This window comes from Ostrea edulis, chromosome 1, assembly GCF_947568905.1.
Source record: "Ostrea edulis chromosome 1, xbOstEdul1.1, whole genome shotgun sequence".
Lineage (NCBI taxonomy): Eukaryota > Metazoa > Mollusca > Bivalvia > Ostreida > Ostreidae > Ostrea > Ostrea edulis.
In genome coordinates, this window is record NC_079164.1 from 95,865,854 (window position 1) to 95,878,353 (window position 12,500).

Sequence of the window (12,500 nt, forward strand, 5' to 3'; positions counted from 1 at the left end):
AGTCATACTTCGCCATTGTGATACAAATTCCTGATGCAGCCCTCGAATCTTTCCTGTGTGATTCCCTGCGGGAAGCCTGGATTGGCGTATCGCCCTCCCATCTGAAGCATCTGGTTAACATTTAGGTATTTATTTTGTCCTGATGTGGACTCGGTAGTCTCACAAGGTTTCCTGTCCTCTCGATTTTCACTATGTGTATCAAACTGGGCATTTCTACAGTGGTCCACAGTCAAGGTCACTTCCTGCCAAAAACAATAAAAACACATCAATCTATTATACACTGTATATACATGATGCATGTTTTTTTTTTTTACATGTTCAAATTGAAAGTGAATAACATCTAATATTATCCCACTTTCAAAGTGAAAGTATGGTACATCTAATAGTGCATGTGTGTTTTATCTCTTTTTCATAGTGAATTACAATTATAATGTCAAAATAACCATATAAATCTTCTGAGTTTAAAAAAAATATCAATCTTCTTTCACTAATTCAGCAAGCACGCAATATTTCATTAATATCACCACTATTAAATAACTCACCCTTCCTTTACGAATGATGCTGAGGTGGTGCCAGGCACCATCATTCAAAACCGGCATTCTAGTGATCCCACCTTTGTCTTTACCAATAACTCGAAGAGTTACAGCTCCTGTGCCATGGTTTATAATCAATTCAGGGTAACCTTGAATTAATGCAAGCGAGATGAAATCCTGGGGGTCTCCTTTCTCCATCTCGTCCACAGGCCCATTGTAGAAGACAAGTCCACTTTCCTTCAAAGTGGCAAATTCGATGCTGGTGATGCTCTCCTCGCACTGAGCTAGAGGCGGGTAGAGGGTGAATCCTCCCGAGAAACTATGTGTCGTCTGCTGGCAACGGAATCCGTCAAACATGGGAAGACATGCACACCTAAAACAAACGGAGTTACATCTGTAATGTTTTCAGAATTCCAAACTCACTTTAGAAATTTCATTCTAAAAATTTAATTTGTATGAAATACATGTATTAATTTTCAAGAAAATGGTTGCTTTTCTAAAATTCAAAGTTTTTAAAACTACTTTAATTTTTTTTAAAAGCATATAAGGGCTATTCCAGAAATAAATACATGGGGGGGTCGGGAGGCACCTTTTGTATATACCAAGCACCCATAAAAAAAAATAAAAAATTACCCCATGACCCATCAAATTAATAAACTCATTTTACAATGACCCATCTAATAAAAAAAAAAAAACTAACCAGACCCACCACAAAAATATTTTTAAAAATGAAAACGGTACAAATCTCGCGAGGTTTTCGGGACAAACATTCTAGTCAATGACGCGGTAATGCCTGTGCGACATTGAATCACAGTAGTTCTGAAGAAACGATGTCACATCAACAATCAAAGGCATCTATGGCGGGAATGTTGGAAAGATTGGGAGTCCAAACGATGCTATTATCATGAAATGGGTATGGATATGTTTTTCCACGAATCGTTCGTCTTCTAATGGAGCCCGCGCCCGGAGGCCTCTATATCACCATCACACCGACTGATAAATATAACGCATCGGTACCCTCGTATAAATCAACTAAGGTTTGCCTATTTTTATTAGAAAACGGAATACCTATTGGTTTCAAAATATTCCCAAAATCGATGCACTGTAAACTGTAATAATCTACAGGACAGAGTTCGCCGCCATCACGTCCAATGGGACCCTATTAAACGCGCCTCTAATTTGAAGAGTGCCGTAATGGAAAGTTATGAGCTGCAAAGAGCGACAACTCGAATAGTTCTATGTTACTTTTGATTTCAAAAGCAGCATTTCGAAAGCACGTTTTCAATTTTCCCTCCGACGTTTTGTAACCAACACGACAAGAGCGACAATAAAAATATTCTGAAAACTCAACACCCACGTAGCACAAAATAAAACAATAGAAACTACCCACTACCCATAATAAATATTTTATTAACAATCCCACCACGGACCAATTAAAATATGAAAAAATACGACCACCCACACAAAAAAATATCATTTGCCGCCCGACCCCCCCCATTTGATCATTTCTGGAACAGCCCTAAGCACACAGTAAAGGTTGTACTATTTTATAATGCAAGACTGCATGACCACTGTACATGAACGTACTTGATATCTCCCCAGTGGTCCTCGACGCAGGTCCCTCCATTAAAGCAGTAGTCAGGAGTACACTTCAGAGGCCTGGAGAAATCCTTGGCTTTACATAGACACTCTGTCACTACCTTGGTCCCCAGCCCCACAAATGTCTTGGTCTTCGTGTTAACAACGCTAGGTTTCCTCTCGTCCACCACCAACACATTGGAGCAGCCTCCACTCTCACAGATCTCCTTCCGACACTCGTCAATGTTCACCATCACAATCTGGCCCCCAGCTACGGCAGCAAACTGTGTAAGCAAAATAAATCCTAAATTTCACTTCACCGTAAGTATTTTCTTTTCATTTCCTACATTTCAAACTTTAAAATGATATCTTGCTGCCTTCAAGATGATCAAAGATCGGGTATATATTGTTATATGGCTGTCTATCTTTCTCTTTCTTTGTCAAAACTTCAGCTTTGGTAATAACTTTTGAACTATACAAAAGATAGAGACTTCATACTTTGAGAATTAAATGGTCAAGGTCATTCATCAAAGTCAAGGTCAATTATCATAATTGAATCCCACTTTGCTCTAGGGCATAGTGTTTCAAATTTCAAAAACAAATTTTGTTTCATTTAAAAACAAAAGTGCATGAACATCCACTTAAAACAAAGCGTTAAACCATTTAAAAAAAATTAGCACTGAGTATTTCACACTTATAGATGTAGTACATTTGTATATACTTGAATCATAAAAAAATTAATTAAATTAGAAATTTTTTTCTCCTATCATGAATGCCATGTAACTTTTTTTTAGTGAGGATTTAATTTAGGTAAAATTAGCGGGTGTGTTGAGATGACTAAAATTGAATATCGCTAATATTTATTCCATACTGAAGGCAATAGTTATCTTTCTTGGAATTATAAAGTTGCTAAAATGAACTCTTGCCAAATATACATACCTACTTTTATGGAAAATTCGCTAAATTTGTGTCCTGCTAAAATTCCACTTATACTATATATCAAATACATGTACCTCATCTTTGTTGATGGCAATGATGCCGTCCAGTTTGTTGGCTGGGTACCAGGGTGACCCATGTGCTGCATATCTGATATCGGTGTAGAGGCCATTCCTCATCACACTGAAGATCTCCACGTAAGACATCTGTACTCGCAACTTCTCGGCCAGGAGTCTGTGGAATTTGTCGTAATGACTCTGGGCTGAGAGGTCATTGGAAACTTCTACAAACTCCTCAGCTGTAATTCCTGAAGAAGGCAGGGCATGATATATGTATATCAATATTTTCAATACTTGTTTTTTTCTTCATTTAAACCAATTTAAATAGAATGATGCATTCTGACTGGCAACTAAGTTCGAAGAAATAACCATATCCCGGCTAAAGCCAGGTATAAACCACACACGACATCACAATGGCTATTCATATCTGCACAGTTAAGTTTTAACATCAAAAAGGCTTAATTTCCTTTACATATACACATAGACATGTTACAGAGGCAGAGTTCTCGAAAACTTGTGAATCTCCGGTCGTGGAAGACATCTTTTTTTTTTATAGGGACTGCCAAAAAATTCTTAGCATCCTTGGTTCTGCCAAAAATCTTAGAATCGTTGCTTCTATAGTATGCCAAAAATCTTAGTATCGTTGGTTCTCGGGTCTGCCAAAATATTGATCATCGTTCTTTGATTTATTCTGGGAATTCTTAATTCATCGTCATCATAGTTTATCACTGACTACTTCTGGTCTGCATACGTTAGTGTGATGCTAACAGATGAATAAGAACCTGTCTGAACGTTAACCTACCTGCTAATCTGATGGATCCTGATCTAAACACAGCCTCTTCAGAGATCTCCTTGACAATGACCCTGATGGTGGCCGTGGCATTTATCTTGGTGAACACTTTAAAATCATGAACCTCTACCTTGAACTCAAATATTCCTGCTGGAACTCCTCTCATCATTGTAATGGTGCCATTGATTTGGCTGACACTGAAAAATGTATAACACATATTCTGGTTAAGCTATGAACTACATGCAGCAAGGATCAAGGCCTACAGTATATTTGAAACAAGAGATCTGCAAGGCGGGGCATATCCCCTTGCTATGGGTGTCTACAAGTTTGTCCCATAGTAACCTTGACCTTTGGACCCTAAACTTTACAGGGTTCTTCCTCTCTTGATAACAAAGCTACATGTGAAGTATTAAATCAATCAACAAAAAATGTGGCCTGTAGAGTGTCTCAATGTTCCACATACACACTCACCAACGGTCCCATTACTGTAGTGTCTCAAGTTCCACATACACACTCACCAACTGTCCCGTTACTGTAGAGTGTCTCAATGTTCCACATACACACTCACAAACAGTCCCATTACTGTAGAGTGTCTCAATGTTCCACATACACACTCACGAACGGTCCCATTACTGTAGTGTCTCAATGTTCCACATACACACTCACAAACAGTCCCATTACTGTAGAGTGTCTCAATGTTCCACATACACACTCACCAACGGTCCCGTTACTGTAGAGTGTCTCAATGTTCCACATACACACTCACAAACAGTCCCATTACTGTAGAGTGTCTCAATGTTCCACATACACACTCACCAACGGTCCCATTACTGTAGTGTCTCAATGTTCCACATACACACTCACGAACGGTCCCATTACTGTAGTGTCTCAAGTTCCACATACACACTCACCAACGGTCCCGTTACTGTAGAGTGTCTCAATGTTCCACACACACACTCATGAACGGTCCCATTACTGTAGTGTCTCAATGTTCCACATACACACTCACGAACGGTCCCATTACTGTAGAGTGTCTCAATATTCCACACACACACTCACAAACAGTCCCATTACTGTAGAATGTCTCAATGTTCCACATACACACTCACGAACGGTCCCATTACTGTAGTGTCTCAATGTTCCACATACACACTCACGAACGGTCCCATTACTGTAGTGTCTCAAGTTCCACATACACACTCACCAACGGTCCCGTTACTGTAGAGTGTCTCAATGTTCCACACACACACTCATGAACGGTCCCATTACTGTAGAGTGTCTCAATATTCCACACACACACTCACAAACAGTCCCATTACTGTAGAGTGTCTCAATGTTCCACATACACACTCACGAACGGTCCCATTACTGTAGTGTCTCAATGTTCCACATACACACACATGAACGGTCCCCATTACTGTAGAGTGTCTCACAATAAATTGCGAGGGAAACAAAGGAAACTTGAAACAGTTAGCAGTTGCCTGTTTTCTGACTGACTTACTTGAAGAATTTCTCCATCCCTACAGGACTGATCATTCTGTAGTGTTTATCTATGTAATCCCAGTCATCCGGATCATCCGCATTAGCCCGGCCTATCTCTACATCTCCAAACATACCTATAGGAGAAACAGCAAACAATTCAGACAGAGATATCCCCATGTTTCATATTGTACAGAAAAATTCAAAGGAGCTGCAGCTGTGTGTTCCTATATCATAACTTTAAACAAGAGGCCCAAAGGCCTCATCAGTCACCCAAGTTGAAGGTACCGTATAAAATGAGAATCTTTGGCACATACATACTTTGGCACAGATTTGGTAAAGGGCTAACTACTCCTTCTAAATATCCATTTAGCTTCAATTTAGTATCAATAGCATTAAAGAAGATGTTCTTTAAATGTTTTATACATAAACACTATATCAAAAGTTTGGCCCTATCCTGAAGTTAAAACCTCTACCCCAGATATCATGAAATTTACAATTTTCGTAGAGGGCTTCCTGCTTTAATGATGTGACTAATTCTGTAATATAAATATATTGTTTTAAACAGTTTAATTCATTTTTGAATAAAAAATTTTAAGTGACAACTCTGGGTTGTACAGTCTAATATTTACCCTTGTAGTTGTAGACAAAAATCTCCTTGAAGCCGTCCGTGTGTTGATTATTATTTTTATCTCCGATCTCGATGGTTAAGGTGCTGGTGCCACTCCTGTGCTGGGGACTGCCACCAATGTCTCTCATGATGATAGGCAGGTGGTAAAACTTCTGCTGCTCTCTCAGAAATCGTTTATTGGCGAGAATTGTACAAGTCCCGTTTCCCTTAGCACCATCTGAAAGAACATTTGTCTTAGACGTCACTTGCTACATACAAACTTTTTTTCAACAAGCGGCCCACAGGCCTTATCAGTCACCTGAGTACTAGTTGAAAGCATCACTACTCCCAAGGGCTATGAAATCTAGAAACAATTTCCTGTTCTGAATATCTAAGATAAATTCTTATACATGTTTTTTCTAAATATCCATTTGATATCAATTCAGTATCAATAGCACTAAAGACGATGTAATTTTAAATGTTTTACACATAAACACTATATACCCGTCCTGAAGTCAGAACCCCAACTCCAGGGATCCTAAAATAAAAAATTTTGGTAGAGGTCTTCCTGGTCTACATCACTATGCATTTAGTTTTTCTTACACATGTGCAGTTGTAGAGGAGAAGAGTTTTGAAAATTTATCAATATTTGCCCAACCCCTAAGACCCCAGGGTTGCAGGAGTCCTGAAATTTACAATTTATGTTTCCTTGTCCCAAAGATGCTTCATACCAAATTTGAAGGGAATTGGAATAGTAGTTATCAAGAAGAAGTTAAAATGTTCAACTGTTAACGCACGACAACGGACAATAACCAATTGCAATAGGTCACCTAGGTTTACTAGGGTGATGTAAACATGATATTTGAAATTTACAATTTTGCTAGAGAACTTTCTGCACTACATCACTATGCATTTAGTTTTCTAACATATATGTGCAGTTCTAGAGAAGATTTTTGAAAATTTCGTAAATTTTTCCCCACCTCTAAGGCCCCAGGGGGGCAGCATTCCTGAAATTTACAATTTATATCCCCCTTGTCCCAAAGATGATTTATACCAAATTTGAAAAGAATTGGAATATTAGTCAAGAAGAAAATGAAAAGATCAACCCAAAACATATTTTACCCACTGTCTATGTACACTAATTTCTATTTGTGACTACTTGTATTAACAAGAGATACTGTGAGCAATGCTCACTAAGAATACCCCCCGCTTACCCCAATCTCCCAAAGGGTGTTGGTAATAGGTAAAACTTCAGTATTATGATCCAAAAGGTATCTAGGAACACAGCATCTCCATGCGATGAAAAAAGCCATTAAAGAATTTAAATGGAAACCATATTGCTACTTCGATATCCAGTGCGCGTAACCTTTGACCCCAAAATCGATAGGGAACATCTTCATCCTATGGGTAGTCCATATGTATGATATGGTGACTGTAGGTGGAAAGGATAGCGCTTTAGAGCCCGGAAACCATATTGCTACTTCAATGTCCAGTGCACTTGACCTTTGACCTTTTGACCCCAAAATCGATAGGGAACATCTTCATCCCATGGGTAGTCCATATGTATGATATGGTGACTGTAGGTGGAAAGGATAACGCTTTAGAGCCCGGAAACCATATTGCTACTTCGATGTCCAGTGCGCTTGACCTTTGACCCTTTGAACCCAAAATCGATAGGGAACATCTTCATCCCATGGGTAGTCCATATATATAATATGGGGACGGTAGGTGGAAAGGATAACGCTTTAGAGCTTGGAAACCATTGCATCTACAGACGGACGGACGGACAGACAGACGGACAACCCGATTCCAGAATACCCCCCACAACTTGTTGCGGGGGGTATACCCCCCACAACTTGTTGCGGGGGGTATAATTAATAATGTTTAACTGTTAAAGCACGGTGACAGACACAGACCAATTGCAATAGGTAAACGGATTTTACTCAGGTGACCTAAAAACATGGATTTTGCTGTACACACTCATTCAAAATGTATAAGGCAGTTGGATACATGCAAGGAATTTCTCATCCTGTAATTTAGTGTCAAAGAAGCACCGTTTGTAAAATTAAATTGCTCCCTTGGATAAATCTCATAATGCTGAAATACATATTCTAGTGATTTTAAAGTCGTTTCACAATATTTAGTAGTCGTGTAAAATAAGACATCTACAGTATTGTAATTGCAAAGACAAATGAAATACAGTGGAATACGCTAATTTCAAGATACAAACTCTTCTGTATAGGAGGTGCATTTAGTGGAACTTTGAATGCCTAAGTGGAACAGAGTGGACCTACAGTCAGCGAGGAAGACGATGAAATATATTAAAAGCTGCTTCTCTTTAAATATGTAAATGTGGGAAATACAAAATACTATCGAAAGAAATGTTTTACTAAAGTGGAAACACAAAAACAATATCATATTTGCAAGTAATATCTTAGATATGGTATTTCTATGACCAACGAAATAACGTGATATGATAAGAATTCTAGGTATTTAATTACTCCCCAAATACTTATCACTTACTCAGTTTATGTATCAGTCGAATTCGGGTGATCAAACAGCGCATGAGAGACTTACTGAGTACATTCACTTACACATATGGATATTTGTCCCACTCCTGCATGCAAACAAGTTGTTTCACACTTTCCTATGTACGAGAGTTCTCCAAAGGGAAATAACTCTGATGTATCTCGAAACCGGCATATTTGACAAGCATTATCTACTGCAACGTAAATAGTGTGAGCTTATACTGTACCTGGATTAAAAATAAGAGAAAATGTCTCATCTCCATTATGACAAGTGGGGTTCTCTTTACATGGTGGAAGCTCAAAGATAAATGGAGGGCCATACTTCAGGGTGTCTGGGTCTATAGCGCTGAAGGTTCCCACTGTTACAATGGGATCCACCTCTTCCATCACGATGGGTCGATAATTCTTAGCAAAGGTGGGTGGGTTGTCGTTGATGTCAGTCACCTTTATTCTTAGAGTGGCAGTGCCTGTTCGTGGTGGAATGCCTGGAAAAAATATTTAGTCAACTGTTGAGAACACAAACACTATACCGGATACTACTTGCTTCACTAGTGAGTTACCAATCTCCAATGATGTTCATATTGTGAATATTGCTAACCATGCTGACTGGAGATCTTACTTTTGTCTGGGGATGTTTACCTTTGTCTGGAGATGTTTACTTTTGTCTGGGGATGTTTACTTTTGTCTGGGGATGTTTACCTTTGTCTGGGAATGTTTACTGTTTACCTTGGTCTGGAGATGTTTACCTTTGTCTGGGGATGTTTACCTTTGTCTGGAGATGTTTACCTTTGTCTGGGGATGTTTACCTTTGTCAATAGCCAGGATCTGGATGCTGTAATGGTCATTTGTTTCTCTGTCCAAAGTTTGACCATCCAAACCAGCCTGAATCTTCACATGTGCTTGATTCCCTTCTTGTTCCACATAAAACCGATCGGAATGTTCTCGAATTTGGAAACTGAATAAAAACAAAGCAATTACACAAAGTGAATTAGTGTACACTTAAAGCACTGACAAATATATATACCATTGTACCTCCTCATAGAATACCGCTCATACAGGATAATCCGTTATTCTTTATTTCAATAGAATACAGCTTTGTTCCATGTACACAATCCTGCAATAAAACTCACTAGAATTGATTATTGGGAAAGCTGTCCTTATCATACGCTGTGAAGGTGTGAAGCAGAAACTTCTCTGGAATATTCTCAGGAAACTTGTCCGTTTTGACTGGTTCTGTAAACTTGGGTGCTTCATCATTGGCATCGGTGACAGTGATTTCAATGTGAGCTTCATCATAATGCAGGGGGTTGTTATCTCGGGCTCTCACTGTTAGGTTAAAGAACCTTTGCTCTGGTTCCTCATAATCCACAGGCTGCAATAACAAAATGATACAATGCATTATCCAAACAAAAAGCACATTCTGTATCACCTTAGGTTCATGTCACCAACCAGCAAAGTGTCTCATCTATGTCAGAGCACAGAAGCATGCTGGGAAATTATGGATGACCTCCATTAACCTTTCACTTAACAGTGTTTAATTCATCAAATCTCATAATAGAAACATGCAAATGAGTTTCAGGCCACACTACTTAATTTTAGGTCTTTTTAAGTTTATTATGCAACAAATATTTTTTTTTTCATGTTCACTTCCTTTAATAAACGATATATAGTATTTTCCTGTATATAAAATCTTTTCCACATATGAAGGAACTTATCTCACATACTATGTAGACATTGAGGGCCCCTTTATTGGAAGGCAAGCTACTGATGGAGAAGAAGTTGAGGTCACTTTTCAAGGAGTAAGTGAGTTTAGAATTGTTCCCTATATCATCGTCCGTAGCAGCTACTGTGATAATCAAGCCAGACTTCTGGCTCTCCGGCAGTGTGGCTTTGTAGATCTTCTTGTTGAACTTGGGCCTCTCATCATTTTTGTCTGTAACTTTAATGGTTAGTGTGTCGGTACGACTGAGAGGAATTTTTCCTCGGTCTGTCGCGACCACTGGTAACAAATACAGGCTGACTTTCTCTCTGTCCAGTGTGTTTGTGTTGGATCTGACCAGTCCTGTGATGCTGTCTATAGTAAATAAACTGTCACCAGTGTTTGGGTCTGCGGGCCGATTGTTTCCCAGCGTGTAGTACACAGTGCCATTTTCTCCCAAGTCGTAATCAATAGCACGCACTGTCATCACAATTTTCCCTACAATAAGCATTTCGTGCTAACTAATAAACTCGTAATTTGTGTACCATACATATGCTGTAAAAGAGAAATAAAACATAATACATAATATTTTTTACAGTTCAAACCTTTTTCTGAGTTTTCTGGGACAAAACCAGTCAGGTCACCCCTAAATTCTGGAACCTTGTCATTTATGTCTTGAGGTTTGATCTTGACATAGGCATATCCAACCAGTGCACTTTCAGTGTTGGGTTCATCCACAACTAGAACATTAAACTGGTACTCAGCGTGGCCATAGGGAAGATCCCGGTCCAGAGATTTGTGAAGAGTTATCACCCCTGTCCGTGGGTTGATTTGGAATGTATCACCATACTCTGTGTTCAGACTGTATCTGAAATTGGTTAGCCTGGAGGTGTCCTTATCTGTTGCACTAACCTATAAAATGAATTCTAGTTAGTTTTCCCTAAAAACTGCATTTTCTCTGTTTAAATTAAAATATACATTCTATGTTTATAAATGTACTTGAACACTTTTTTTAATCTACAGAAAAATTCATAGTGGACCTCATCATTTAAGAATTGTGTCACTTACAACAACACAACAACTCCTGTCTGCGGGTCTTTTTTTTTTTTTTTTTTTACCTGTATCAGGATCAGTCCTTCAGCTGGTGGCTGTTGTTCCTCCACCACATCTGTTACTATATACTCTGACTGAGAAAATTCTGGTGCATTGTCATTTATGTCCCTCACTCGAATCTTGACCTCTGTGTAGTTGCTATGGTAACCGTCATTTACAGTAATGTTCAGCTTGTAGAGCTACAGATACAATTCCATTTGTCATGCTTAAATTTATATTGTGATGGAACACAAATCAATAAAGAAGAGTAAAGGTGCTTTTTTTCTAAAACATTTTTAAAATGTCTTATTCAAAGCAAAATAATAAATACAAATTGCTCCATTGTCTGCATGAAGTTTATAGATTGTTAACTTACATTTGGTGGAGTTTCAAAATCCAAATCTTTTGCAACATAAATATCACCCGTCTTAGACTTGATGCCGAACACATTGCCTGTATTTCCACTTGTTATTGTATAAGTGAGGGTATCAGCTAAAATAATAATACACTTGTATTTGTAACTTTTCTATTCAAACTGAAATGAATACACTAGATAAATATACAGCATCTAACTTCCCTTTCATCACAAAAATGCTTTCTAATTCAAATATGTTCTCTAATTCAAAACTAACACCTTTATCCAGATGCTTATCAAACATTAAATCATTGTTTCTTACACATGTACATTAAGATGAAGATAAACAGTAGTTTACGCTGACTTACCATTGTCGATATCCCTGGCCTTACACGTGTACATTAAGATGAAGATAAACAGTAGTTTACGCTGACTTACCATCATCGATGTCCCTGGCCTTACACGTGTACATTAAGATGAAGATAAACAGTAGTTTACGCTGACTTACCATCGTCGATGTCCCTGGCCTTACATGTGTACATTAAGATGAAGATAAACAGTAGTTTACGCTTACTTACCATCGTCGATGTCCCTGGCCTGGACTGTCAGGATGGATTTACTGCTGTCAGCTGGCTGTTCATCCACCTCCTTCTCATACAGCAATTTCTCAAAGTAAGGGGTGTTGTCGTTCTTGTCAGCAATGGTCACCATCACCTGGGTAGTGGCTGCAAGAAAATGATGGCAAACCTTTCTAAATATAAAATGTTCTGATAAATACAAGGCATTTTAAAAGAGCTTTAAATCTACTAAAATGCCAACAAAGGCAGTAAATTTGCAGAAA

General features: G+C 38.5%; 1 protein-coding gene across 3 annotated transcripts in view; it reads right to left on the reverse strand.

The window, feature by feature from the left end:
- Window positions 1–12,500, reverse strand: part of LOC125672557 (neural-cadherin-like) — a 55,059-nt gene that overhangs the window by 12,518 nt on the left and 30,041 nt on the right. For all 3 annotated transcript variants that reach the window (XM_056139204.1, XM_048908758.2, XM_048908764.2), the window contains 15 exons: window positions 12,238–12,384; window positions 11,681–11,796; window positions 11,331–11,504; window positions 10,818–11,124; window positions 10,238–10,710; window positions 9,644–9,885; window positions 9,320–9,468; window positions 8,741–8,998; window positions 6,008–6,223; window positions 5,398–5,512; window positions 3,909–4,093; window positions 3,125–3,354; window positions 2,121–2,395; window positions 543–906; window positions 9–242 (listed from right to left, as the gene is read on the reverse strand). In XM_056139204.1, the coding sequence (XP_055995179.1) occupies window positions 9–242; window positions 543–906; window positions 2,121–2,395; window positions 3,125–3,354; window positions 3,909–4,093; window positions 5,398–5,512; window positions 6,008–6,223; window positions 8,741–8,998; window positions 9,320–9,468; window positions 9,644–9,885; window positions 10,238–10,710; window positions 10,818–11,124; window positions 11,331–11,504; window positions 11,681–11,796; window positions 12,238–12,384 (3,485 nt within the window). The remainder of the gene's footprint in view (window positions 1–8; window positions 243–542; window positions 907–2,120; window positions 2,396–3,124; window positions 3,355–3,908; window positions 4,094–5,397; window positions 5,513–6,007; window positions 6,224–8,740; window positions 8,999–9,319; window positions 9,469–9,643; window positions 9,886–10,237; window positions 10,711–10,817; window positions 11,125–11,330; window positions 11,505–11,680; window positions 11,797–12,237; window positions 12,385–12,500) is intronic.